This window comes from Bubalus bubalis, chromosome 8, assembly GCF_019923935.1.
Source record: "Bubalus bubalis isolate 160015118507 breed Murrah chromosome 8, NDDB_SH_1, whole genome shotgun sequence".
Classification (NCBI taxonomy): Eukaryota; Metazoa; Chordata; class Mammalia; order Artiodactyla; family Bovidae; genus Bubalus; species Bubalus bubalis.
Genome location: NC_059164.1, coordinates 22,530,671 through 22,555,805, shown reverse-complemented (window position 1 = coordinate 22,555,805; position 25,135 = coordinate 22,530,671). Strand labels below are relative to the sequence as shown.

The 25,135-nt window shown below is 35.2% G+C and overlaps 1 protein-coding gene across 7 annotated transcripts in view; it reads left to right on the top strand.

Moving 5' to 3' along the window:
* The window catches only part of DGKB (diacylglycerol kinase beta), an 885,919-nt gene that overhangs the window by 354,811 nt on the left and 505,973 nt on the right, over positions 1-25,135 (top strand). For 6 of the 7 annotated variants that reach the window (XM_025290923.3, XM_025290920.3, XM_025290922.3 and 3 more), the window contains 2 exons: positions 22,737-22,822; positions 24,438-24,527. In XM_025290923.3, the coding sequence (XP_025146708.1) occupies positions 22,737-22,822; positions 24,438-24,527 (176 nt within the window). The remainder of the gene's footprint in view (positions 1-22,736; positions 22,823-24,437; positions 24,528-25,135) is intronic. The other variant, XM_044946500.2, reaches the window with a different exon arrangement.

Here is a 25,135-nt window from a genome sequence, read left to right as displayed (position 1 = left end):
AATTACTTTCTCATTGGGGAAGGGTGTCCTGTTTTATCTCTGATGTCAGTGCCCAGGCTGCATGACTAGTGGTAGACCTGCATTTCTAAGAGAGCTGCTCCTCAGATGTATTCCAGGAGGCAAATGCCATAGGTAGCTGTTCTGAAACAGGATTCTGGTCAGGCGATGCTGTAAGCCTTCACTAATCCCATAGCTGACCTGCTCACTTGTTATAACTCCTCCCATCCCTGCTTCTAGCTGTGCCATCCCTGATCCTGGGTCAGCAGGAGGTGTCTGTACAGTGGTGCCCTTTCAATGTATTGCTTTTGAAACTGTTCTATTTTGTAAAGTTTCTTTACTAACCTAATAACCATTGTGATTTTATTTTTTATTTTTGGTTTATTACTTTTCCAATGCTACTTTTAAAAATTTATTTTTAAAAAATAAATATTTTATCTGCCACCTTAAACCTGCAGAAACTTTATTCATTTTTTTAATTTCCTTTTTTTTCATTTTTCCTTTTTCCCTGTTTTTAAATCTTTTTGTATGCATCTCTTCTCTCATCTTATCTTTATTTCTTTTCTCATATTTTGTTTAGAAGCTTTTTTTTTTTTAATGTATTGAAGCCTTGCTAATACCTGGTATGAGTTAGCTAGAACTACCAAAATTCTCTGGTCACTTCGCTTTTTATCTTTGTTTTTAAGACATAAATAGGTGTTTGTTTGTATTATATCTGTTTACATAAATTCTTTCACTCTGGTAATGACTATTTTAGTTAAAGATATCTGAAACTAGAATCTGAATCCTATAAGTTGTTTCATCCTAATGAAGCATATTGTGATATAATTGAATAATTTGTTTGCTGGTACAAATTTGTTGCAAAAAAGAAATATATATATCACTGGTCTTCATAGAATGAGTTTTCTTTCCCTCACAACATGATAATAAATATGCACATCTCTAGCTGTTATACCAACTGCATATGCTAATGTGACTTATGAAAAGTTAATATCAAGTTTTCTGTATACATGTGATATTGGTTATTCCCTCTGACTTTAAGCTTCATGAAAGTACAGATGGCTTATTCTCATATCATCCCTAAAATATTTAAGTAAAAAATAACAAGTATTTATTGAATTGAAAAAATATATAAGATCAATATTTTTAAATTATGTAAATTATTTTCCAGATCTTTCAGCATAGTTAGGCATAAAGAATTGTTCTGGAATGAGTGCTTTATAAAAGTCTTTGGTTTCATCTACCTGAACTAAATGTAGAACATATATAATTAAAAAAAAATGAAACATAACAGTCAACATACAGATTAGCATATTCCAAGTATTACACATATTTCCATATTAAAGCCTTGGAATATATTCTCCTGTTAAAATAAATTTGTAATTTAGAAAACACATAACACATTCCACAGATTTCATGACTTTCTTAATTTAAAATGCTATTTTATGTAACAAAATTTCTACCATATTTTACTTAAAAACCCACTTGAATCAGAATTTAAGACCTATTTACTTATGTCTCTTGTTATGAAATCTTGTTATGTCAGAGAGCTGAACAAATCTTTAATATGCTAAGAAACTGTTAATCAAAAGAAGAAATGAAGAACCCCAGGGTTAGTAGAAGGAAAGAAATCATAAAAATTAGAGCAGAAATAATTGAAAAAGAAACAAAGGAGACTACAGAAAAAAATCAGCAAAACTAAAAGCTGGTTCTTTGAGAAGATAAATAAAATAGACAAACCAGTAGCCAGACTCATCAAGAAAAAAAGGGAGAAGAATCCAATCAACAAAATTAGAAATGAAAATTCAGAAATCACAACAGACAACAGAAATACAAAGGACCATAAGAGACTACCATCAGCAACTATATGAAAAAAAATGGACAACTTGGAAGAATGGACATATTCTTAGAAAAGTATAACCTTTCAAAACTGAACCAGGAAAAAATAGAAAATCTTAACAGACCCATCATAAGTACAGAAATAGAAACTGTAATCAAAAATCTTCCAACAAACAAAAGCCAAGGATCAGATAGCTTCACAGGTGAATTCTACCAAAAATTTAGAGAAGAGCTAACACCTATCCTACTCAAAATCTTCCAGAAAATTGTAGAGGAAGGTAAACTCCAAAATTCATTCTTTGTAGAGGAAGGTAAACTCCAAAACTCCATCACCCTGATACCAAAACCAGACAAAGATGCCACAAAAAATAAAACTATAAGCCAATATCACTGATGAACATATATGCAAAATCCTCAACAAAATTCTAGCAAACAGAATCCAAAAATGTATTAAAAAGATCATACATCATGACCAAGTGGGCTTTATCCAAGGGATGCAAGGATTCTTCAATACTCACAGATAAATCAATGTGATACACCACATTAACAAATTGAAAGATAAAAACCATATGATTATCTCAATAAATACAGAGAAAGCCTTTGACAAAATTAAACACCAATTTATGATAAAAACTCTCCAGAAAGCAAGCATGGAAGGAACATACCTCAACATAACAAAAGCCATGTATGATAAACACACAGCAAACATTATCCTCAATGGTGAAAAATTGAAACCATTTCCCCTAAAGTCAGGAACAAGACAAGGGTGCCCACTCTCACTATTACTATTCAACATAGTTTTGGAAGTTTTAGCCACAGCAATCAGAGAAGAAAAAGGAATAAAACGAATCCAGATTGGAAAAGAAGAAGAAAAGCTCTCACAGTTTGAAGATGACATGATTCTCTACATATAAAACCCTAAAGACACCATCAGAAAAAGCTAATCAATGAATATAGTAAAGTTACAGGATACAAAATTAATAAACCAAAATCCCTAGCATTTCTATACACTATGAAAAAATAGAAGGAGAAATTAAGGAAACAATCACATTCACCATTGCGATGAAAAGAATATATACTTATGAATAAATCTACCTAAAGAAACAAAAGACCTATATATGGAAAACTATAAAACACTGATGAAGGAAATCAAAGATGATATAAATAGATGGAGAAATGTACCATGTTCATGGATCAGAAGAATCAATATAGTGAAAATGAGTATACTACCCAAAGCAATCTATAGATTCAGTGCAATCCCTATCAAGCTACCAATGGTATTTTTCACAGAAGTAGAACAAATAATTTCACAGTTTGTATGGAAATACAAAAAACCTTGAATAGCCAAAGCAATCTTGAGAAAGAAGAATGGATCTGGAGAAATCAACCTGCCTGACTTCAGACTATACTACAGAGTTACAGTCATCAAGACAGTATATTCCTGGCAGAAAGACAAAAATATAGATCAGTGGAACAAAATAGAAAGCCCAGAGATAAACCCACACACCTATGGACACCTTATCTTTGATAAAGGAGGCAAGAATATACAATGGAGAAAAGACAATCTCTTTAACCACGTGTAAAAGAGTGAAACTAGAACACTTTCTAACACCATACACAAAAATAAACTCAAAATGGATTAAAGATCTAAATGGAAGACCAGAAATTATAAAACTACTAGAGGAAATCATAGACAAAACACTCTCTGACATAAATCACAGCAGGATCCTCTATGACTCACCCCCCAGAGTAATGGAAATAAAAGCAAAAATAAACAAATGGGACCTAATTAAACTTAAAAGCTTTGCACCACAAAGGAACCTATAAGCAAGGTAAAAAGACATCCTTCAGAATGGGAGAAAAAAATAGCAAACGAAGCAACTGTGAAAGAATTAATATCAAAAGTATACAAGCAGTTCAATACCAGAGAAGTAAACAACCCAATTCAAAAAATGGGCCAAATAATTAAACAGACATTTCTCCAAAGAAGACATACAGATGTCTAACACACATGAAAAGATTCTCAACATCACTCTTTATCAGAGAAATGAAAATCAAAACCACAATGAGGTACCATCTCACGCTGGTCAGAATGTCTGCTATCAAATAATCTACAAACAATAAATGCTGGAGAGGGTATGAAGAAAAGGGAACCCTCTTACACTGTTGGTGGGAATGCAAGCTAGTACAGCCACTATGGAGAACAGTGTGGAGCTAGTACAGTCACTATGGAGAACAGTGTGGAGATTCCTTAAAGAACTGGATATAGAACTGCCTTATAACCCAGCAATCCCACTGCTGGGCATACACACCGAGGAAACCAGAACTGAAAGAGACACGTGTACCCCAATGTTCATTGCAGCACTGTTTACAATACCAAGGACATGGAAACAACCTAAATGTCCATTGGCAGACAAATGGATAAGAAAGCTGTGGTACTTATACACAATGGAATATTACTCAGCTATTAAAAAGAACACATTTGAATCATTTCTAATGAGGTGGATGAAACTGGAGCCTATTATACAGTGTGAAGTAAGTCAGAAAAACACCAATACAGTATTAATTCAATTAACACATATATATGGACTTTAGAAAGATGGTAATGATGACCCTATATACGAGACAGCAAAAGAGACATTGATATAAAGAACAGACTTGGACTCTGTGGGAGAAGGTGAGGGTGGGATGATTTGAAAGAATAGCATTGAAACACGTATATTACCATTTGTGAAACAGATGACCAGTCCAAGTTTGGTGCATGAAACAGGGCACTCAAAGCCTGTGCGCTGGGATGACCCAGAGGGATGGGATGGGGAGGGAGTTGGGAGTAGTGTTCAGGATTAGGGACACATGTACACCCATGGCTGATTCATGTTAATGTATGGCAAATACCACCACAATATTGTAAAGTAATTAGCCTCCAATTAAAATAAATAAATTAATTTTAAAAAATTCAATCTGGCTCTACTGGCAATTTCCAGAGAAATAAGCATTGCTTTGCTAGTGTAAGATTAAAGCTTTCAACTTACCCTTTCAATCCTAATTAATCATAAAATATGCAGTAGATGATTTTGCAACCCCCCAATTAAATGTGTGGGCATAATTCTGTCTCTGCCTTGATCATAATTCTGTCTTAGCAACTGAGTCTGAGAATCAATCTATGCTTCTGTACTAAAGATCTGCAGGTTATACAAGTAACAAAAATACAACATGCTCCTAGAGTTAACAAAGTCATATAACTTACAGTCTTGCAAAAGAATTTTGGGTATTACAACTCTATAGTCACTTTCCACAAACATCAACAAATTGATGACTTTAAAGATGTTGAAAAATCTGAACTTTTATTATTCATTTCACAGAGAAAATAATAGCTGAACAACAGGTTATAGATCTTAAGCTATTGTTAGAGGTGATTACTTATCCAAATTTATCCAAGTTACAGTTGAACACTGTAAAAAAATGATATTTTCTCCTAAATTGGCTTTTAGAAATGAATGATTCATTTGTATGTATCCTTTTACCTGTTGCTTATTTTATTCTACAAAAGTCAACTTTCTAATAAGTAGCATAAGCTATTTTTGTTGACTGTCCTCAGTTTGCTGTTACTAAGTCTGTTAAGCAAGCTCCCTGGCACAATTTTATTGTCAGCCCCAGGGAGTCAAATAGCAATGTCTTACTAATGAGTGAAAATAAGAAAACTCATAGCAGATGATTATCTCTGAATCCTTTATTAATGATAATTTAGTAAACTACTCCTATAATTTAATTGGAAATAATAACAGGACTATTAAATGTAGTCCGCTCTAAACAGAATAATGATGCACCAACTAAATGTGAAATGGTACTTTAATAATAATAACATATATGGGTGTATATATATTTTTAATATTAGTAATATAAATTGATTCAGCATATATTAATTCAGTGGCCACCAGTTGCCAGGAAAAAGTCTTAGCACTGCCAACCCAATATGAACAAAAGGGACAACACTTTCTGCTCTCCTAGTCTTATATTTTAGTAGAAAAAGGCACACATCTGGTTTTTCCAGTGGTCATGTATGGATGTGAGAGTTGGACTGTGAAGAAAGCTGAGCGCCGAAGAATTGATGCTTTTGAACTGTGGTGTTGGAGAAGAGTCCTGAGAGTCTCTTGGACTGCAAGGAGATCCAACCAGTCCATTCTAAACGAGATCAGCCCTGGTTTGTTCTTTGGAAGGAATGATGCTAAAGCTGAAACTCCAGTACTTTGGCCACCTCATGCGAAGAGTTCACTCATTGGAAAAGACTCTGATGCTGGGAGGGATTGGAGGCAGGAGGAAAAGGGGACAACAGAGGATGAGATGGCTGGATGGCATCACCGACTCGATGGACGTGAGTTTGAGTGAACTCCGGGAGTTGGTGATGGACAGGGAGGCCTGGTGTGCTGCGATTCATGGGCTTGCAAAGAGTCGAACACGACTGAGCAACTGAACTGAACTGAACTGAACTGAAAGTAATAAAATATATACATGTCAGCAGGGAAGGCAAAGAGTGTACATTGGTAGTCAGTGTTCTGTGACGGTACTTTTAAATAAGCTGAGCAGGGAAGGACTCACTAACATGAAGGAGATGAGCGAACAAGTCATTTGGTTATTTATAGAATAACATCTGGGCTTCCAAGGTGGCACTAGTGGTAAAGAACCTGCCTGCCAGTGCAGGAGATGTAATAACATTTAAAGCAGAGGAAAGAGCAAGAGTAAAAGCATCATGACCGGAGAATATTTGGCATAATTGGGAAACATTAGCAGGAAGGTCAGGGTGGCTGGAGCAGAATGAATAAGAGATAGCTTATTAGGATAGTACTGATGGGTCAAATCACATAGGTTCTTACAGCTTCTGTGACCATAATAATTAATTTTACCTGGGATTCTCCTGGTTTACTCCTGGTGTTCCAGCATCCAACCCAATTTAGTATTAGCATAAGAATTAGGTATTGTTAATTTAAGTATTATTATTAATGGGTATATTATATAATGGGTACATTATAATAAACTTGAGAGGTTTGCGATTTGTCTAATTTGTTCATCATGGTTCTACTGTTATCCTCTAACAGGATGCAAGATGTCTAATGAACAGAGTTCATGAACACATCTAATGAACTGAGTTTTCATTTTGACTTATAATTATTTCATCTAAAAAAGCAGGGGAAAAAAACTCTTTTCCCAGTCCTCCCCATGTAAAAGCAACAATTTCTTCTGAAATACAATATACAGAGAATACAAAGATAAAATCCAATGTTCACTGGGAAACCTTGTTGGCCGACTGGTATACTTGTTATGCTAGTCCATTATGCTGTGGCCTGTGCCTCTCATCTCCTTGTAAGATGCAAAGGGGAACAGATATAATAATCAGCATTGTCAGTGTAGAATTGAGAAATCATAGAATAGATGGACATGAAACATATGTGAGGAAGAGAAGTTGAACAGTCTGCTAAATACATTTAATGAGGTTTGAATACTCTTCCTAGGTGTCTTATTAAATGAATATATCATACATAAATATTGTCTTGAGCCTCTCCAATTAAAAAAATACTTTTATATAATACATTTTTATTTTGCAGTAAAACTTTTCATCAAATATTTCTCAAAAAGGAAAATGCATGTTAAGTGAAAAATTAAGTTCTGAATTTCTGTGTTTTAAAAAGTATTGATGGCAAATACATAATTTGTATGAAATATTTATCAATCTATTCCATTTGTGATGGGAACTCTAGTGATATCATGGACCACATGGAAACCATAAACACAAAAATGCTAAAGAAGCATCAGTTTCTGTTTAAAATTAATTGTGAGTTCTCTGCTTGAAGGCAATCTTTTAAACTGCAGAAAATCTGTTTGCATATCACTCTTTTAAATATAGGGCTTCCCACATGGTGCTCATGGTAAAGAACCCTCCTGCCAATTCAGGTAGACATAAGAGATGCAGGTTAAATCCCTGGGTAGGGAAGATGCCCGTAAAGAGGGCATGGCAACCCTCTCCAGTATTCATTCTTGCCTGGAGAATCCCATGGACAGAGGAGTCTGGCAGGCTGTAGACCACAGGGTTGCACAGAATCAGACACAACTGAAGTGACTTAGCATGTGTGCACATTTTTAAATATGATTTTTTCATTTAGATATAGTGTGATTTTTAAATTAATGTACATTTTTTATTTCAAGCTGTCTTCTTTGTGTTATAAGTAAGAATATTTATTAAAATTTTGGTTATACAAGTAAAAGAAAAACTTCTAAAACATAAAGTAATGCCATTTTTACATCAGAGGCATCAGAATATTTTAAATAGAACATTCATTTATTGCAATAATTATTTTAGTGCATTCAATTTGTGAACTCACAATCAAGTTTTTGGAAGTTTGTTTCAATGATGGCAAACACTGGACATTGATATTGTTATCATAGACTCAGTTAAAAAGTATAGCCCTGAAGATTCAATTATTTGTTTTTGTGGTGATAATTTAAATAGACAGCTTGGTAAACCACATCATTATGACAAAAATGTTTTTTACTAAAGTAAGAAACATAGATAAAAGTATATGCTTTGAATTGGTTGTGGCATGCACATAAATCATAATTGCTTTCAAAGACACCTTAACAGTCTTATGAATTACAATGAAAGCCTTAATTGTCAAGGTGTATGCATACGCACATGCTCACACACATTCACAAATTATTCAATCATTCTCTTACTGATTCTACAGACACTAAGGGACCTTTGGGGGGAAAAAAAGTAAGACTCAAATCTTAGGTCACTGAGGTAATGAAGTCTTTAAAATCTCTACGGATAACACTATACTGGCTCAACTTTTTCAGATTATGCCCTCCGTATTAATGTAAAACTGTAAAACTCAAGTTTAAGATAATCTGATATGGAGGCAATCAGCTTATAGAAATATACAGTTTGACCTTATCTTTTCATTTTTTCATAAAATTATCGTTCAAAATTGTTCATATGAAAAGCCAATCAAATGAAAAAATTTAAGTATATCAAGCTAATTAATATAATTGTGTTTTTATTTTAGATTTTATGATGATATCTATGAGCTACCTTAAATTTTCAGTGTTGTGATTTATTTTAATAAATTTTATGTGTATATTATATGTTGATTTATATATGTATATATAATATATATACACCTAAATTTGTATTTATTTTTGCATATTTTTATAGAGGATTTCCAATTTTTCTAAACTTCACATTCCAGAAAATCAGTATTCATCCTTAATCCTAATTTATCAGTCAGAGGCCATGGGGAGTAAATTATCTCAATTTATTTTCATTACTCCTGCCCTGATGAACACGTTGATATTCATACCCATCCTGACTTCCTTCCCTGTTCTCTCACTGAAGAGCATCTCTCCTCCTACATAATGTATATTCAGCTTCTGTTCTGGGTGCCTGCTCCTCTTGCTTCTTTAATACTCTATTTATATCCACCTCATCTCATTGGTACATATTGAGCTATTCCTTTGTATTTCAAGTATGTAAGCTCTCTTAATATATGACTACTCTGCATAAAATAATATGGGTTAGTGTATGGAAGCATGTGTGATGATTAAAGTGTTATAATCACAGATTAAATAGGAATGGTTAGAGGAGAGAGGTTCAGGAACAAAGGGGAAAACAGAATATTTCCTAGGTCATTGCAGAGTTGCAAAAATGTGAGCAACATGTTAACTTGAGGACATTCTCATTTTTAATTAGAAAATCTTGGTACAAATGTATAGCTACTTACCTTCCCAACTCTGTATGCATATATATAAATATATATATATATACACATACATACATATATATATACACACACACACACACACCCCTAACCCTAATAATAATCATATATATATATACATATACATATACATATATATATATATATATATATATATATATATGCTGCTGCTGAGTCGCTTCAGTCGTGTCCGACTCTGTGCGACCCCATAGACGGCAGCCCACCAGGCTCCCCCGTCCCTGGGATTCTCCAGGAAGAACACTGGAGTGGGTTGCCATTTCCTTCTCCAATGCATGAAGTGAAAAGTGAAAGTGAAGTCACTCAGTCGTGTCCGACTCTTAGCGACCCCATGGACTGCAGCCTAAGAGGCTCCTCCGTCCATGGGATTTTCCAGGCAAGAGTACTGGAGTGGGGTGCCATTGCCTTCTCCATATATCATATATATATAACCACATCATCTTTATCCATCCGTCAATGGACATTTAGGTTGCTTCCATTTCTTGGCTATTGTAAACAGTGATGCAATGAACATAAGGTTGCACGTATGTTTTTGAGTTATAGTTTTCTTTGTATATATGCCCCAAAGTGGGGTTGCTGGATCATACAGTACCTCTGTTTTTAGTTTTTTAGGGAGCCTATTCTCATTTCATGATTTTGATCGTCAAGTATACATGGATTCCTTATGACTATTTTCTTGCGTCTCAGATTTATCTCCCCATGTAGACTTATTTTACTAATAGTCTACAATTCCATGCTAATGTCTCATTAGTTAAATTCAGTTCAGTTGCTCAGTCATGTCTGAATCTTTGCGACCCCATGGACTGCAGCACACCAGACTTCCCTGTCCTTCACCATCTCCCAGAGCTTGCTCAAACTCATGTTCATCAAATCGGTGATGCCCTCGAATCATCTAATCCTCTGTTGTCCCCTTCTCCCCCTGAGTTCATCTCAAATTTTACATTTTATACATTTCATTCTCTCATACTTTTCCAAACTTGCTCACTGACTATAACTTGATGAATGGGAAAAAAAAAATTCACTTTCGTATGCATTTATTCTCCTCTCGCTGCTGCTGCTGCTGCGAAGTCGCTTCAGTCGTGTCCGACTCTGTCCGACCCCATAGACGGCAGCAGGCTCCTCTTGCTAATCTGCGTTAAATGCATTAACTTTTTTCAGAAAACATCCCGTAGTGATATGAACTGGATATTTTCTTGTCTGCCTTCTCAATTAAGATACTTGATGGCAAGGACTCTACCTGCTTTTAAGTCTCTGGACTGTAACCCAGTTTCTGGTACAGAGTTGTTGTTAATAAATGCATATTAAATAAGATAATTGATACAGGTCCCATATCATTCATAAATTATTTTAGGTATATGGATTTTTTATTAAATGTATCTCTTTCTATAGATATAATTATTCTTTTGTATTTGATATTCAGTTCAGTTCAGTCACTCAGTCGTGCCCGACTCTTTGTGACCCCATGAATCACAGCACACCAGGCCTCCCTGTCCATCACCAACTCCCGGAGTTCACTCAAACTCATGTTCATCGAGTCAGTGATGCCATCCAGCCATCTCATCCTCTGTCATCCCCTCTTCCTCCTGCCCCCAATCTCTCCCAGCATCAGAGTCTTTTCCAATGAGTCAACTCTGCATGAGGTGGCCAAAGTACTTTGATATTAGTCAAAGTAAAATTTTATCTTTATATATGTCTAGATTATTTCCTAATTTAGAATAACTTCTTACTTTGCATACTGAAGTCACTTGGTAGAATGATCTGATGCATATGAAATAAAATTCATCCTAATTATTAAAAACATTGGGATAACAGAATGGATTTGAGTGGCCTTGCTAAACAGACCCAAAGTAATCACTTTTACTGCTACATGTTAGGGGTTTAGACTTTTGTTTGTACCACAGATTATATCTCTGTGCTTTCCAATTGAAAGTATTAAGAACTAGCATGAGTTTTTCCAAGTTAACTTTGAAAGATCAGGAAATAGATGTAATTTCTGGCTAAATTAAACCCCTTATCATATTTTTCACTTCATTCTAAAATTGTTAGTTTTATCTGTGTTGTAGTTGTGTGACTTACAAACTGAAAAATATTTTAATTACATTTCCAAATATATATTTTTAATATATAAAAATGCATAGTTTTTTTTTTCAAATTGGCTGAAACAGCAGTAATAATATCAATGATATCAAAGTATGTATAGACACAGTGTGGGTATCCTAAATCAAGGTGGAAGGTATTAAGAATTGGTTTTTTAGACTAAAAAGAAAATACTTTCAAACCACAACAACATCACAGACTAAATATTTTTGCCTGATTTTAGTGAGACAGTTGTGAAGCCATCTAATCTTATAAGTGTAAGAATAATATGTATCTGTGTATATGTAGGTATGAGGGTTTCCCTGATAGTTCAGTTGGTAAAGAATCTGCCTGCAATGCAGGAGACCCTGGTTCGATTCCAGGGTTGGGAAGATCTGCTGGAGAAGGGAGGTATGAATATGAACTGAGCTGAATAATAAGAGTTAAATATGCTTGTTTCTGGCTCAAAATGTTTAAATCAAAATGTAGACCTTTTTAAAGGCAAACTCTTGAAGTAAACTATTTTAAACTAAGAGAAGGAAAAAATGAAAATGAAAGCGAAAGTCCAGTCCATGGAATTCTCCAGGCCAGAATACTGGAGTGGGTAGCTTTTCCCTTCTCCAGGGGATCTTCCCAACCTAGGGATTGAACCCAGGTTTTCTGCATTGCAGGCAGATTCTTTACCAGCTGAGCCACAAGGGAAGCCCAAGAATACTGGAGTGGGTAGCTTATCCCTTCTCCAGCAGATCTTTCCAACCCAGGAACAGAACCGGGGTTTCCTGCATTGCAGGTGGATTCTTTACCAACTGAGCTATCAGGGAAGCCTTTATTTTGGATCCTTAATGCAACGAAGTGAATATGTACAATGAAATGAGCATTCACTCTGGATCATTATGCTAACAATATTTATCAGTCTCATATTGATTTCCTACAAGTATCAAAGAATACAATTTTGCAATATATAATGTACGATATGTACATTTTAATAACCATGTTTATTTATATTTATATGCTCAACCTGATATATAAAAATTATATACAAATGGCAGTATCCCATTTTCTATGAATAATAAAATGTGAAATTGGAATTAAAAGAAATTCCTACATATCGTCCTTTCAAAAATCCGGTCATAAGACACTTTGCAAGATAATGGAATCAGTGCTGCAATTTTTCTTCTCTCTTAGCAAGTTTTTCTGGTGTGCTTTTTAGATATTGTTATCAGGCACAAATGAAAACTTCCTAATTTTTCTATACCTGTTTTATCCTAATACTTACTTAAAATGGAAAGTAGACTTCTGAATCTTAGATGAAATACTTTTACTTGCTTTTATTGGCATTAACCATCTTGATCTTACTACTCACTTTTTTTTTTTTTTGAAGTGTGAAGGCGTTAGACACAGAGTTACTTAACCCACAAATTACATAGGCTCTTGCTCGAGTTTAGCTGTCAAGGATAAAGAAAAAATACTCTAGGAGAGTCAGTGTTACAATGATGAACACTGAAAACTCAAGAATCATTGATTTGCTTTAAAAAGTGTCCCAATTTTTTAAAAAAAATTTCCATTAAATGGCAAAAAAATAAATTCAGGACCCACACATGATTATTTCATTGCAAAATGAAAAAAAAAAAAGAACCTACTGGTTCTTCAAGTGAAACGTTTACCTTTACAGGTAAAACATAGTCTACAGTACCAAAGTGTCCACAAAGGGGAATCTTTTCAAACACTCCTCATTCGCTCATCCTCCGCATCCTTAGTATGACTTAAGAAGTATGAGCCTCACATCTGCTGGTTTTTGCAGCTTAATGAATGAAAAGTCAATTGTCACACAGTCTTGCATTTTGACTCTGCCAAGTCTCTTGCCTTTGTTTTCAGGCAGAGCTGTTTTCCTATGCACTTTGTGTCCCCATTGCCATAAGTAGGTCTCCCAGTAGTTTCTGCTGGGAGATAGGACTTTCATCACTGTCCAGCTTTGTTCCTAGAAAAGGCTATTTTGTCAGAACATGATGGGTGAAGATGGTGGTAAAATAGAGGAGGGACAATCTGATTTATAAAATATATTTACTACTTTTCATAAAGAGAAAATTCTTAAATTAATAATATCTCTGGATTGTTGTTGCTGTTCAGTGCTCAGTAGTGTCTGACTCTTCGCGACCTGATGGACTGCAGTGCACCAGGCTTTGTGGTCCTTCACGGTCTCCTGGAATTTGCTGAAACTCATGTCTATTGAATTGGTGATGCCATCCAACCATCTCATCCTCTGTGTCCCCTGTTCCACCTGCCTTCTATCTTTCCCATCATCAGGGTCTTTTCCAATGAGTTGGCTATTCGCATCAGGTGACCAAAGTTTTGGAGTTTCGTCGTTAGCAAAAGTCCTGCCAATGAATATTAAGGGTTGATTTCCTTTGGACTGATTGGTTTGATCTCATTGCTGTGCAAGGGACTCTCAAGAGTCTTCTCCAATACCATAGTTTGAAAGCATCAGTTCTTTGGTGCTCAGCCTTCTTTATGGTCCAACTCGCATATCCATACATGACTACTGGAAAAGCCAAGCTTTGACTATATGGACCTTTGTCGGCAAAGTAACATATCTGCTTTTTAATATGCTATCTAGGTTTATCATAGTTCTTCCAAGGATCAAGTGTTTTTTTAATTTTATGGCTGCAGTCACCATCTGCAGTGATTTGGGAGTCCAAGAAAATAAATTCTGTCACTGTTCTCATTGTATCCCCATCTATTTGCCATGAAGTGGTGGGACCGGATGCCTTGATCTTAGTTTTTTGAATGTTGAGATTTAAGCCAGCATTTTTACTCTCCTTTTTTCCTTTCAGCAAGAGGATCTTTAGTTCCTCTTTGTTTTCTGCCATTAAGAACGTGTCATCTGCACATCTGAGGTTGCTGATATTTCTCCCTGCAATCTTGATTCCACTTTGAGCTTCATTTAGCCCAGCATTTCACAAGATGCACTCTACATAGAAGTTAAATAAGCAAGTTGACAATATACAGCCTTGATGTACTCCTTTCCCAATTTTGAACCAGTCCATTTTTCCATGTCCAGTTCTAACTGTTGCTTCTTGACCTGCATATAGGTTTCTCAGGAGGTAGGTAAGGCAGTCTGGTATTTCCATCTCTTTAAGAATTTTCCACAGTTGTGATCTACATAGTCAAAGGCTTTCGGGTAGTCCACAAAACAGAAATACATGTTTTTCTGGAATTCCCTTCCTTTTTCTATGATCCAATAGATGTTGACAATTTGATCTCTGGTTCCTCTGCCTATTCTAAATGCAACTTATACATTTGGAAGTTCTCGGTTCTTGAGGCCCAGATTGAAGGATGCATTACCTTGTTAGCGTGTGAAATAAGTGCAATTATGTAGTAGTTTGATGTTTTTGGTATTGACCTTCTTTGGGAGTGGAATGAAAACTGACCTTTTGCAGTTGCGACCACTGCTGAGTTTTCCAAAGTTGCTGCATATTGAGTGAAGCAGTTTAACAGCATCATATTTTAGGATTTGAAATCACTCAACTGGAATGGCACCTCCACTGGCTTTGTTCTTAGTAATACTTCCTCAGGCACACTTCACTTCACACTCTAGGATGTCTGATTCTAGGTGAGTGACCATACCATCCTGGTTATCTGCATCATTAAGACCTTTTTTGTACAATTCTCCTGTATATTCTTGCCACCTCTTCTTAATCTCTTTTGCTTCTGTTAGTCCATACTCTTTTTATCCTTTATCATGCCCTTCTTGCATGAAATATTCTCTTGGTATCTGTAATTTTCTTGAAGAGATCTCTAGTCTTTCCCATTCTATTGTTTTCCTCTATTTCTCCTCATTGTCCACTTCAGAAAGCTTTCTTATCTCTTCTTGCTATTCTTTGGACCTCTGCATTCAGATGGGCATATTGTTCCTTTTCTCCTTTGCCTTTCACTTTTCTTTTCTCAGCTATTTGTAAGGTCTCCTCACACAACCATTTTGGCTTTTTGCATCTCTTTTTGGGGCATGATTTGATCACCACCTCCTGTACTATGTTACAAACCTCCATCCATAGTTTTTCAGGCACACTTTAAGATCTAATCATTTGAATCTATTAGTCACTTCCACTGTATAATCATAAAGGATTTGATTTAGGTCATACCTGGATGCGCTAGTGGTTTTCCCTACTTTCTTCAAATTTATCTGAATTTTGAACTAAAGAGTTCATGATCTGAACCACAGTCAGCTCCCGGTCTTGTTTTTGCTGACTGTATAGAGCTTCTCCATCTTAGGCTGCAAAGAAGATAATAAATCTGATATTGTCATTGACCATCTGGTGATGTCCAAGTGTAAAGTTGTACCTTGTGTTAGAGGAGAGTATTTGTTACAAGCAGTGCATTCTTTTGGCAAAATTCTGTTATCCTTTGCCCTGCTTCATTCTGTACTCCAAGGCCAAACTTGCCTCTTACTCCAGGTATGTCTTGACTTCCTACTTTTGCATTCCAGTCCCCTATGATGCAAAGGACATCTTTTTTAGGTGTTAGTTCTAGAAGGTCTTGTAGGTCTTCATAGAACCATTCAACTTCAGCTTCTTCGGCATTAATGTTTGGCACATAGACTTGAATTACTCTGATATTGAATGATTTGTCTTGGAAATGAACTGAGATCATTCTTTTGTTTTTGAGATTGCACCCAAGTACTGCATTTTGTACTCTTTTGTTGACTATGAGGGCTACTTCATTTCTTCTAAGGGATTCTTGTCCAAAGTAGTAGATATAATGGTCATCTGAATTAGATTCACGCATTCCCGTCCATTTTAGTTCACTGATTTCTAAAATGTTGATGTTCACTCTTGCCATCTCCTATCTGACCACTTTCAGTTTACCCTGATTCATGGACCTAACTTTCCAGGTTTCTATGCAATATTGTTCTTTACAGCATCAGACTTTACTTTCACCACCAGGCACATCCCATCCACAGCTGGGTGTCATTTCCATTTGGCTCAGCCTCTTCGTTCCTTCTGGATTATTTCTCTGCTCTTCTCCAGTAGCATATTGTACATCTGCCAAGCTGGAGGGTTCATCTTTCAGTGTCCTATCTTTTTGCCTTTTCATACTGTTCATGGGGTTCTCAAGGACAAAATGCTAAGTGGTTTGCCACTCCATTCTCCAGTATACCATATTTTGTCAGAGCTCTCCAACATGACCTGTCTGTCTTGGGTGTCTCTACAGAGCATGGCTTATAATACAATTAAATTTATATACATCCTTTGTTTATTCCACAATACAGGCAAATAAAGCAGGGGGTTTTAATTCCATTTTAAAGATACAAAACTGAAACTCACCTAAGACTACTATTCAAGGCCCCGGAGAAGGGAATTAAACCCACTCAAGTATTCTTTTCCTGAAGGATCCCATGGACAGAGGAGACTGGCAGGCTACAGTCCCTGGGATCACAAAGAGTCAGATATGACTGAGAGACTAACACACACATGGTATTCAAGGAATGAATGAAGTAAGTAATGAATTAATCTCTAGGGAAAACAGCATGGATGGAGTAGAATAAGAAGTTAAGACAGAGAGGTCAGTTTTTCAATCCATTTAGCAATCAGTTTACAGAGAGTAAGCTGATCTGACAGTCACATGCAGTTTATATTTGGGGGTAGGATGTTGCAGAAGAATGAAAAATGACTATTTTAAAAGAAAACAAGAATGAGTAACAGATGAAATATCATTATGGAATAGAAGAGCAATGGTGAGTCATATGGGTGGTTACGCTTTTACTTGAAACAGTTATGGTAAACATTTCAGATACTGGCATATTTGAAAAGCTTTTATAGACTTTAATGACAAGGTCTTTGAAAATGTAGGAGACAGACAGATTAGTACAGAAATATAGTTGGTATAAACTAATTTAGGAAGAATTAGAAAATATTACCTCTTTCCGTAATTATCAAATTAGTTGTAATATTTAATATTTCTTAATTAAAAAATATCAAAGACTCACCAGAAATTGGATAGTTGATTTGCAAGTGCTAACAATTTTAATATACAGATACTCCAAAATAAGGGCATATTCTGCAAAGGGTTTTAAGAGATGGAATAATTTGATAAAAAATTAGGGGTGGTATGGAGAAAAATATATTAAATCTGTTGTGTCCATGAATATACATGCAAAGTTGTAAATAAAATATTAGCAAACCAAACCCAATTCTCTAAAAAATGTTAATAAATAGTGTCAATTTGAGCACATGAAAGTATAGTAAGAATGGTTTAGTGATACATAAATATGTAAATGTATACTCCCACATTACCAGTTAAATGAATCATATCAGTATTTCACAAGGTACAGAGAGTATTAACACTGAATTATAATATAAATTCCTTCTATATAAAAAAAATTGAAGAAAATTTTATTAACCTTATCTAAGATGTCACTCAAAAAAGAAAAGAAGAAGAAAATGCCTACAACAGACATCATCCTAAGTGGGGAAATTCTGAAAGTATTCCATTTAATTTCAGGCACAAGGTATGTATGTAAGCTCTAATTCAGCAAATTATTAAAGCCCTCCATGGCCAGCACAGTAAGACAGGGAGAGAAATAATTATAAGGATTGAAGATCAGCAACAGTATCATTGTCATTAGCACATGATATAGTTGTTTAGACAAAAATCCAAATAAGTCTACAAATAAAATATAGGCAACAGAAAAAATGAAGAATAATGTGGCTGTTTATAAAATCAATAAATTAAACTCAAATGTATTTTACATGCCAGCAACAAAAACATTAATAAACAATTTAAAAGTTTAAGATACTAACACAAACTACAAACCATCCAAGAATAAATGTAACAAAGACTTGCAAGCAAAAAATTTTAAAAATTTAAGGATGTTAAAGAGTAAATTGAAACATCCTATATCCATGGATGAGGAAATAAATAACATCATACATAGGCTTCATGTAACTCCAGTTTTTAAAAAATAATGATTTTTGTGTCTTTGTTTTTACTTTTATGGAATATGAGAAATTAAATTCAATATGTATATAGAAAAGCAAAAGAGAAAAAATAGCTAAAATTTTTCATGCTCAATGAGATATAGACTAACTATAAAGCTGTACTATTATAATAGTGTGGTACTGGTGCAGAGACAGACACATTCATAAATAAAATAGAATAGAGTCTAAAAGAAAAATACCCACATATGGAAATTTGATTCATGATGGATCTGCATGATATTAAGTTGAGTTATCTAAAACATGAAAAGATGGATTTATGGATGGAAATTGTTGCACAATAGCTTAAAGGAAGGAAGACAGGAAATGAGAAAGGGAGAAATGGAGAAAGAGAAAGAGTGAGGGTAGAGGAAGAAGAGGAGAAGGGAATGGCACCCCACTCCAGTACTCTTGCCTGGAAAATCCCATGGGTGGAGGAGCCTGGTAGGCTGCAGTCCATGGGGTCACTAGAGTCAGACACGACTGAGCGACTTCACTTCCACTTTTCACTTTCATGTATTGGAGAAGAAAATGGCAATCCGCTCCAGTGTTCTTGCCTGCAGAATCCCAGGGACGGGGGAGCCTGGTGGGCTGCCATCTATGGGGTCGCACAGAGTCAGACATGACTGAAGTGACTTAGCAGCAGCAGAGGAAGAAGAAAGGTAGTGAAGAAGGGAAAAAAAAGGGATCCCTTTTTGACACAACCAGTGTAGAATGCTGTGAATATTTTATGTATAATATATATTCTCTTCTATGTTAATACTTCATACTATCCTGTCTCACATGCCCACAGACAATTTCTTTGTCAAAAATAAAACTGAAATTTTAAGAGAGTAAATGTGTTCTCTTCTGACCACTGAGGAAACAACTATTTTGTTACACAAAACAAGCGAAAGTGCTAGCCATTTATCATAAGATGGATAAACTTCAGTACATTAAAACTAAAATCTTGTTTGTTAAAATACACATTTAGGAAAGTAAAAGAAGAAACTTTCTTCCTGTAGGAAGTATTTTTCAAAAAACCACAAACTAAACAAACAAAAAAATCCTCAAAAGGATTAAAATTAAGAAAAAGTAAAGAATTTTTACAAATCAGCAAGAAATAAGGAGTAAAGATGGGGAAGACATTGCACATATGAGGAAACACATGAAATTTAAAAAAAAAGTGATATTACAAGTATTAGAGCAGATGGGCTCAGCACACTTTTTCTAATATTCCCGATAAGTACATGTATTGCTATAACTACTATAGGATACCAATTGATAATATCTTGTCAAATTGCAAGAGTGATCACCGTCCATGTGCATTAGAAAGTATTTCTGAAAATGGATTTTTATAAGAATATAAAATACTCCAAATATCCAATGGCATGGATTTAAAAAGCATAATCACAGAAATGGTATTGAACACAGCAGTAGGTATAACAGAACTTCAATTACTGATGGATGGAAATTCGGCTACTACATGGAGGAATCTTAATAACAATGCTGTGAAGAAAAAGCAAAATACAAACAATGTGTTGTTTATGGCATGTACATGCTAACCTGATATTCAGAATACTGCCCACCTTTGTTAACAAGGGAGGAGGGTCCTATGGGGAAGAAACACAGAAGGATATGCAAGTTACTAGAAATGTTCTACTCTCTGGGGTGGACAGCTGGTACATTGTTTTGCTTATATAATCTAAGCAAACTAACCCAGTGATAATCAGGAAGAAAATTTTGCAACGTGTCTAACAAAAGGTAAATATCCACAATATAATAAACAATGAAGTACAGGACAATTTTGTGTTCTAAATATCTGTGCTTCCTGCTACTAGGTGGCGGTGGTTCAGTTGATTTGTTTACATTACTATTATATTTACACATTTTGTGTTACATTAACCAAAATTTTAATGACGCTAATTTGAATTAAAATATTACTAATAATATCTAGCGTTTATAAGAATAAAATACAACTCATGGGAAAGAGGTACAGTGCTTTGATGATGCAGTTCACAAAGAAGGTCACAGGTCTGTGAGCCTACAAAAATATGTTCAACAACTAGTAAACAGGGGAATGTGATTTTATGATAATAGCACCATGGTATTTTTTTTTTTTACTTATTGAAGAAATATCATAAAGTTGTTTATAAGTAGTGTTTTGGAGTTTCAAGGAAATGGACATGTACATTTTCTATAGTGGGAACCATCCAGGGGGTAATGTGTTGTTGTAATTATTTCCCTTCTAGAAGATTAGCTTTCAAAACTGATACACTTGCTCAAATAAATGTATTCAAACAATATTAACTACATTACCTGTTATTTTGTGGCAGTGAAACACTAAAAATACTTTAAAGTACATGAAATGACAGTATTTTTAATCATAAAATGTTATATTGTGTTAGTCGCTCTGTTGTGTCCAACTCTTTGTGACCCCCATGGTCTGTAACCCACCAGGATCCTCTGTCCATGGAATTCTCCAGGCAAAAATACTGGAGTTGGGTTTTCATTCCCTTCTCCAGGGGATCTTCCCTACACAGAGATTGAACCTGTGTCTCCTGTACTGCAGGCAGATTCTTTACTATCCTAGTCACCAGGGAAGCCCCAGTATGATAAAATTGACATGTACATTTATATATGTAATCTTAAAGAAAATTTTCTTAGATGACTGCATACAGTCTTCCCTTGATATCCACAGGTGATTCGTTCCAGGACTCTCCAGATAACAAAATCCACAGGAGCTTTAAGTCCCTTACATACAGTGGCAATTGTTGTCATACATTTAAATGAACTTTCAGTTCAGTTCAGTTCAGTTCAGTCGCTCAGTCATGTCCAACTCTTTGCGACCCCATGAATTGCAGCATGCCAGGCCTCCCTGTCCATCACCAACTCCCAGAGTTCACTCAGACTCACATCCATCAAGTCAGTGATGCCATCCAGCCATCTCATCCTCTGTCATCCCCTTCTCCTCCTGCCGCCAATCCCTCCCAGCATTGGAAGGAATGAAGCTGAAACTCTAGTACTTTGGTCACCTCATGTGAAGAGTTGACTCATTGGAAATGAACTTTAGGTTACTTATAATACCTAATAAAATGAAAATGCTATGTATATAGTTGTAAAATACAATATACCTTCTGTGTAATAAGTTGTGATTCACCAAATTCAAGTTTCACTTTTGGAAACTTCCTGGATTTTATTTTTAAAGACTTTCAATTCCTGGTTGGTTGAATCTACAGATGCAGAACCTACAGATAGGAAGAGCCAGTTGTATTATATTGTTACCACCAGGGCTAGAAAGTTGAAGAGACACATTCCCAGATATTCTGTTTTGTTTCAAATTTGCTTTTTTTCAAGAAAATAGGCATGTATGATTGTATAACTGGATGCATTATTTGTCTTTGTAGTTTTCCCCAAGGTAGGTTGCATTCATAAGCATGCTGCATGCAATAGCAGCAGAAGTGGTGAGCATTTATCACAACCAACCCAGACATTTTTGTGTATTCCTGGGTGGTAAACACTGCCAAGGAGGTCAAAAGAGAGGAGGAAGCCTGGCTTCTATTCGCAGATTCAAAGTCAGAAGGAAACACTGAAAACAGTTGGCTAAAACCTCAGATACAGCCTGATCAATTTCTCCCAGTAAGGGAGAAGGCAGAAAACTCTCAAAGACATTTTTTACTGAGCTATTAGTCACATTTATGTAATTGTTCAAGAGAGAATTGTTAGTCAATAAAAATTAGTAAATAAAACATATTTGTATACATATGTCTAGGTAATCTGTATAGTCTAGGTAAACTGCATATCACATATGGGATTGTACCTTAATGAAAATTATTATATTTATTAATTTTATTTTTTCACTTTAGAGTTGTTAAAAGAAAATATATTATGGAATATAGAATTTATAATGATAACATTTAAATTAGGACATGTTGATACTTCTATTTTAGAATTTCATTGTAGATAAGGGTTTACTATTTTTCAACAAAACCTAAATCTTTCATTAGATGAAATGTTAAATATACAAAAATTAAAATGTCCTAACTTTGAAAGATCAATCATGTGCTGTAACATGCTTATTTTTCAGGTTAAACTTTTTCCGTGATGTTCCTGATTTCAGAGTGCTAGCCTGCGGTGGAGATGGAACTGTAGGGTGGATTTTGGACTGCATAGGTAATGAAGACGTGTTTAATGTGGCTTGGGTGAGAGTGGAAACCTTAAATTCTGTGTATTTCATTTGTTTATTTAACACATCCATATCTTTGTTAAATAAAATACACAGTGATAACAATCAGACATCTGGAATGTTGATGGCTTAATTTATTTTGTATTTCAGATTTTTAACTGTCAAAATAATTTGCAAATAACTAGAAATGCTTGTTTTCTCATTCATTTTTTTTCATGGAATTTAATAAACCCGCTTCCTTGGTGGCCCAGCTGGTAAAGAATCCAGTTGCAATGCAGGAGACCTGGGTTCGATCCCTGAGTTGGGAAGATCCCCTGGAGAAGGGAACAGCTACCTGCTCCAGTATTCTGGTCTGGAGAATTCCACGGACTGTATAGTCCATGGGGTTGCAAAGAGTTGGGCACGACTGAGCGACTTTCACAGATACTTCCAGATCTGTACTGACCAATTCTTTGTTAAAAATAGATCCTTTCATAAAAAGGAAAGACTTGATTCAAAAGAAGTTTTACTATCTATATGTATTGAAGCAAAGTTTTATTCAGTCAATGCAGTTAAGAATATTTGACCTTTTCATACCCTCAAAAATATTCAGATTAAAAATGAATACATATTGTTGAATACATATGAACATCCTTTTGGTAAGCACCCTAACAATTTTACTCTACTAACCTTTTTTTTTTTAATTTTGAAAAGAAAAGGGAAAACTGTATTCTTTGGCCCTCCAATAAAAAATGTCAGTAGTTTTGATATTTTAAGGACAAAACCAGAGTTCAAGAACTACCAAAATTAAGGAGTCCCTTGAACAGTATCTGAGGACTTGTAAGAATTTTAGTGAAAACTGTAGGAATTATTGGTTTTCATTAGCCTGTAAAATCTAAGCCTTTGGCAGTATACTGTGGCACATCCCTGCATAAGCTATTTTTACCCATTTTCACCTACATATGCTTACTCTGAGGGGCTGAGAAGGGAGATAAATAAAGTAATATATGTTTGTGAGATGTTTTCAATGACTCAAACAAAAGCATGTGGAATTTCAGTGATATGATCTTTTCTGAACCCAAACACCATGTTATGTTAACTTGAATCTCAAACAAAACCTGGTAATGTCTTCTGTTGTTGACTCTGACACAGAGCAACACAACTATTGTTAGCATTTCACTAACTTTTAGAATTCAACTGTTTTCAAAATATATATTTTTTAAAGTATACCTAGACTTGATGTTGCCAAAGGACTTTTCTAAGGAACCTACTTTTCCACTTCTGTGATATCCTTGTGTTGCATATACCTGAACCCTTGAGAATTTCAACCGAGTTAAGTCAAATGTGCTACAGTTTTTAACTAAATTAACATATTTAAAAGTCTTTCCTCACATATGTCTTAAAAATTCCTGTCGCCCTGTGTATTATGTTATTTACTTGTTTTATAAATTGCTACAAATGCATATAAGGTAATCATAATTTATAATTGTATTTATCTATAAAATATGACTTTTTCTAAGTACCCTATAGAATGCCTTCCATGCCAAGCTGTGTTTTTTTTTTTTTAATCGTTGTTCAGTCAGTGATCAATTTTTTTTTTCTTTTAATTTTTCAATTATACAGAAAAGGCTAATGTAGTCAAGCACCCTCCAGTGGCTATTCTGCCTCTCGGGACCGGCAATGATCTAGCAAGATGCCTGCGATGGGGAGGAGGTAAATAGATATGACAAACCAACAACAACAAAAACATCTTAAGAAAACAGTAATATAGTGCAGAGCACCCTCTTTCAATAAACCAAATTTAGCCTTTCTTCACTGCATGACAGCTTTCATGTGCTTTTAGCAAAAATAATTGCTGTTAGATATGTAATATAATTTTGAATAATAGTCTGGGGTAGAGAAACAAATGGTGGACCAAAAAGTTAGACTGTGATTGCTAATTATACACTAGATGGGAGGGCAAGCATCAAATTTTCTCTTTCTCTAGTTTTTGGGTTTCCAACTTAAGAAATGAGGTAAGCATGGGTTAAATTTAAAATAATGTTCATATTTTTAATCTCTGACTTGTGTGAAAGAATCACAAACAAAGGAGAAGTGTTGAAAGGTGAAAGGACAACTTGTCCAAGAGTACAAGAAAGTGAAAGTGAAGTCGCTCAGTCGTGTCTGACTCTTTGCAACCCCATGGACTGTAGCCTATCAGGCTCCTCTGTCCATGGGATTTTCCAGGCAATAGTTCTGGAGTGGGTTGCCATTTCCTTCTCCAGGGGATCTTCCAAACCCAGGGATTGAACCCGGGTCTCCAGCATTGTAGACAGACGCTT